The sequence below is a fragment of the Ctenocephalides felis genome, unplaced genomic scaffold, assembly GCF_003426905.1.
Source record: "Ctenocephalides felis isolate EL2017-DRISC unplaced genomic scaffold, ASM342690v1 CF-g0.4_SCAFFOLD_00014, whole genome shotgun sequence".
NCBI classification, from domain to species: Eukaryota; Metazoa; Arthropoda; class Insecta; order Siphonaptera; family Pulicidae; genus Ctenocephalides; species Ctenocephalides felis.
Window position 1 is genome coordinate 7,491 of NW_020536168.1, and position 2,844 is coordinate 10,334.

Consider the following 2,844-nt stretch of genomic DNA (forward strand, 5'->3'; position numbering starts at 1 on the left):
CTATTCATTTATAATAATAAAAATTTATTGAAATTATAGAACATATTAATATACGTATATTTACAATTTAAAACCTATTTCCATAATATTGTTAAAGTATGGTATAGTAAATATATTTATGCAAATAAATCAAATACCAATCACATTTAATTAACATAATTAAATTATTTGTCGTTAGATACAAAAATGCACACATAAGCAGTGTGTTATGATACTGGCAAGGCTATATAATGTATAGATATTTACAATTTGAAACACATTTCCATAACTTGAATGAATGGCATAACTTTAAATGAATTATGCAAATAAAGCAAACATCAATAATAGTTAATTATGAAGATAATTAAATTATTTACAGCATTAAATGCAAAGAATCGGCTACACTTCTTGAATCATTTTTATTTATAAAGGTATCATTTGGTGGTAACACCCGCCTTTTTATATTCCATAAATCTTTCTTCGTTATCATGGAAGCTCTCAGTGGTCTCAGTAATTTTTTGTTATAACAATCTTCACGTATGTTTTTTATAATAAAGTCATCATCTACGCCTGCTTTAATTTGATCTGGAAAAAATATATTACAAATGGCAAAGAACTAACAACAATGTGATTATTGCATTTATGAAAATAAATTAATTATACCCTTGATGTTTCTGATCAAATTTTGATCCAGCCGCACATATTTTATCAAATTTTCATGTCCCACATGTGTCTTCCAGTAATCAACTTCAACATGTCCGTCATTATACACCTTGCACATAATTCGTGAGGGACAAGCATGGCCAGTTTTTTTGCTACCCCTCAAACATGTTTCCTTTGTTTGGTAACTGTGTGATCAATGGCAATTATAATATTGAATGGTGCAGCAATTGTCTTTTGTTATGTATGCTGCAGTGTCCTTCACATATGACGTAATACTGTTCTGTTCCATCTCAGTTTTCCAGCTGTAAAAATCTATAGCAAAAGATGAAATTATAGAAATGTTTGTTGAAAATCTTCATAATTAAAAGTTGACAAACCATTAATAGAAGAAAACAGTTTGTCTTTGTGTTCAATATTGATGTGATGATGACACTCAATATGTTTTTGTAGTGTGCTGTACCATGTGTAAGCATTCCCGCAATCCTCAATGGGGCAAGTAATTCTGAGAACCCTTGGAGAACCTATAAATGAACAATTATGGTAACTTTGTGGATGTAATATTAAATATATTTAAATAATACTTATATTTTAATACCTGTAAAATGTTCTGAGTACAGCGAAGCATTATCTTGGGGTCTGGGTTGCGTTGGGGTCACTGGAGCGATCTGGATGATTGGGAAAGTAGTGGGGAAGATGGTCGTCGAATAAAGGAAACAGTATTTGAATTAGCGGTTGTCATATGAATTGGTGAAGCAGGAAGCGCATCCGAGTGGAAGGATGTTGTAGGAATTGGTGAAGCAGGAAGAGCATATGAATGGAAGGATGTCGTATGGATTGATGTAGCAGGAAGAGCATATGAATGGAAAGATGTCGTTGGTATTGGTGAAGAAGGAAATGATGTAGAAGGATTTGGCAAAGCAGGAAGAGTTGTGTAAGAAGTTTGTGAAGCAGTAAGGGTACATGAATAAGAAGTAGTGGAAGGAATTAATGAAGAGGGTAGAGCATAAGAATGCAGCGCAAGGGATGTTTCTGGATTAATTCGGGAATCATAAAAATACGTGCATTGGAGTTTAGAGTTTTTGAAAGTACTCCTTAGGCTGTATGTGATGTACTAACCTGTTGTGACGGCAAAGAGAACTAGTGGAAGCAAAAGTTTTAAAGCAATGGATACATTGGTTTTGCTTTTTCATATTGAATATAAAAAAGAAAGGGGTTGAATTATAGTATAAACCTAAACTAACTTAAGCTATGATTAAAAGATAACTTATGTATAAAAAAGAAATATGAACTAAAATATTAAACCTATAATATGAGCTAAAAGTAACGTAGGAATCAACTAACGAGATATATATGAAATTCTTAAATGAAATGAAATCTAACCTAAATGTAACCTAGCTATGAATTGAAATGCAACCTAACCTAAGTGATTAAAACGTACCTTATATATTTGTCTAAAAATAAAATAATGCAGGAATACCTACTTCTAAAGCGATCTAAAAAGTGTAAAATAGCTAGAACATAAATAGTAATATAATAACCCTAACCTATAAAACACGTAAAAACAAAGAAAAAGACCTTAACCTATAAAAATATGAACAAAATAATAAACTTAGTAATTAAAAAAATAAATGTTAATATAATAATGACGAGCAACACACGATTCACAAGAAAATTATACTAAAACCGTATTAATAACGCACAAAATAATTAAAAACCGAGGTAGCAAAAAAACACCGGAAAAGAATAGACAGGAGAATAGACGAACAGACGAACACATAGCATGAAAAACACACAAAATAAAACATAATAACGCTAAAATCCCATTCAACTCTGCAGCGAATGTGAAACACTTCTGACGTATAATGCAGCAAACTTCACACCCCAAAAAGGAACATTGTAGTGACTGGATAAGGACACTCATCGTTATTCTTCGTTAACCGTAATTTATGTCATTCGGTGCTTCGGATGTGTTTCAACATGTCTGTTTTGGGTATTATATTGCCTAGAGTTTTGGAAATTCTATTTTGTTTATGTTCAGTGTTTTAATGGACGATGAATGACCTTAATTGGCGATATAATTATTTACAGGCTTATGGTTAGTATTTTAATGAATTAATCATTAAGCTTATTAGATTAATTTCGTGAATAAAGCTCATAACTTTGACAGCATTTTATTCTGCATTTGCTTGTGAATTTCGTATT

The 2,844-nt window shown here is 31.3% G+C and overlaps 1 protein-coding gene across 2 annotated transcripts; it reads right to left on the bottom strand.

Annotated features, from left to right (window-relative positions):
- Positions 1-222: 222 nt before the first annotated feature.
- On the bottom strand, positions 223-1,090 carry LOC113380208. Of its 2 annotated transcripts, none has more exons than XM_026619757.1 (3): positions 1,020-1,090; positions 643-954; positions 223-564 (listed from the first exon to the last, which is right to left on the bottom strand). In XM_026619757.1, exons 2-3 carry the CDS (start codon positions 758-760, stop codon positions 353-355), a joined length of 330 nt encoding a protein of 109 aa, XP_026475542.1. In that variant the 5' UTR covers positions 761-954; positions 1,020-1,090; the 3' UTR covers positions 223-352. The 2 variants fall into 2 exon arrangements, with proteins under 2 accessions (XP_026475542.1, XP_026475962.1); XM_026620177.1 differs by having other exon boundaries at positions 643-944; positions 1,020-1,053.
- Between the last annotated feature and the right edge of the window lie 1,754 nt (positions 1,091-2,844).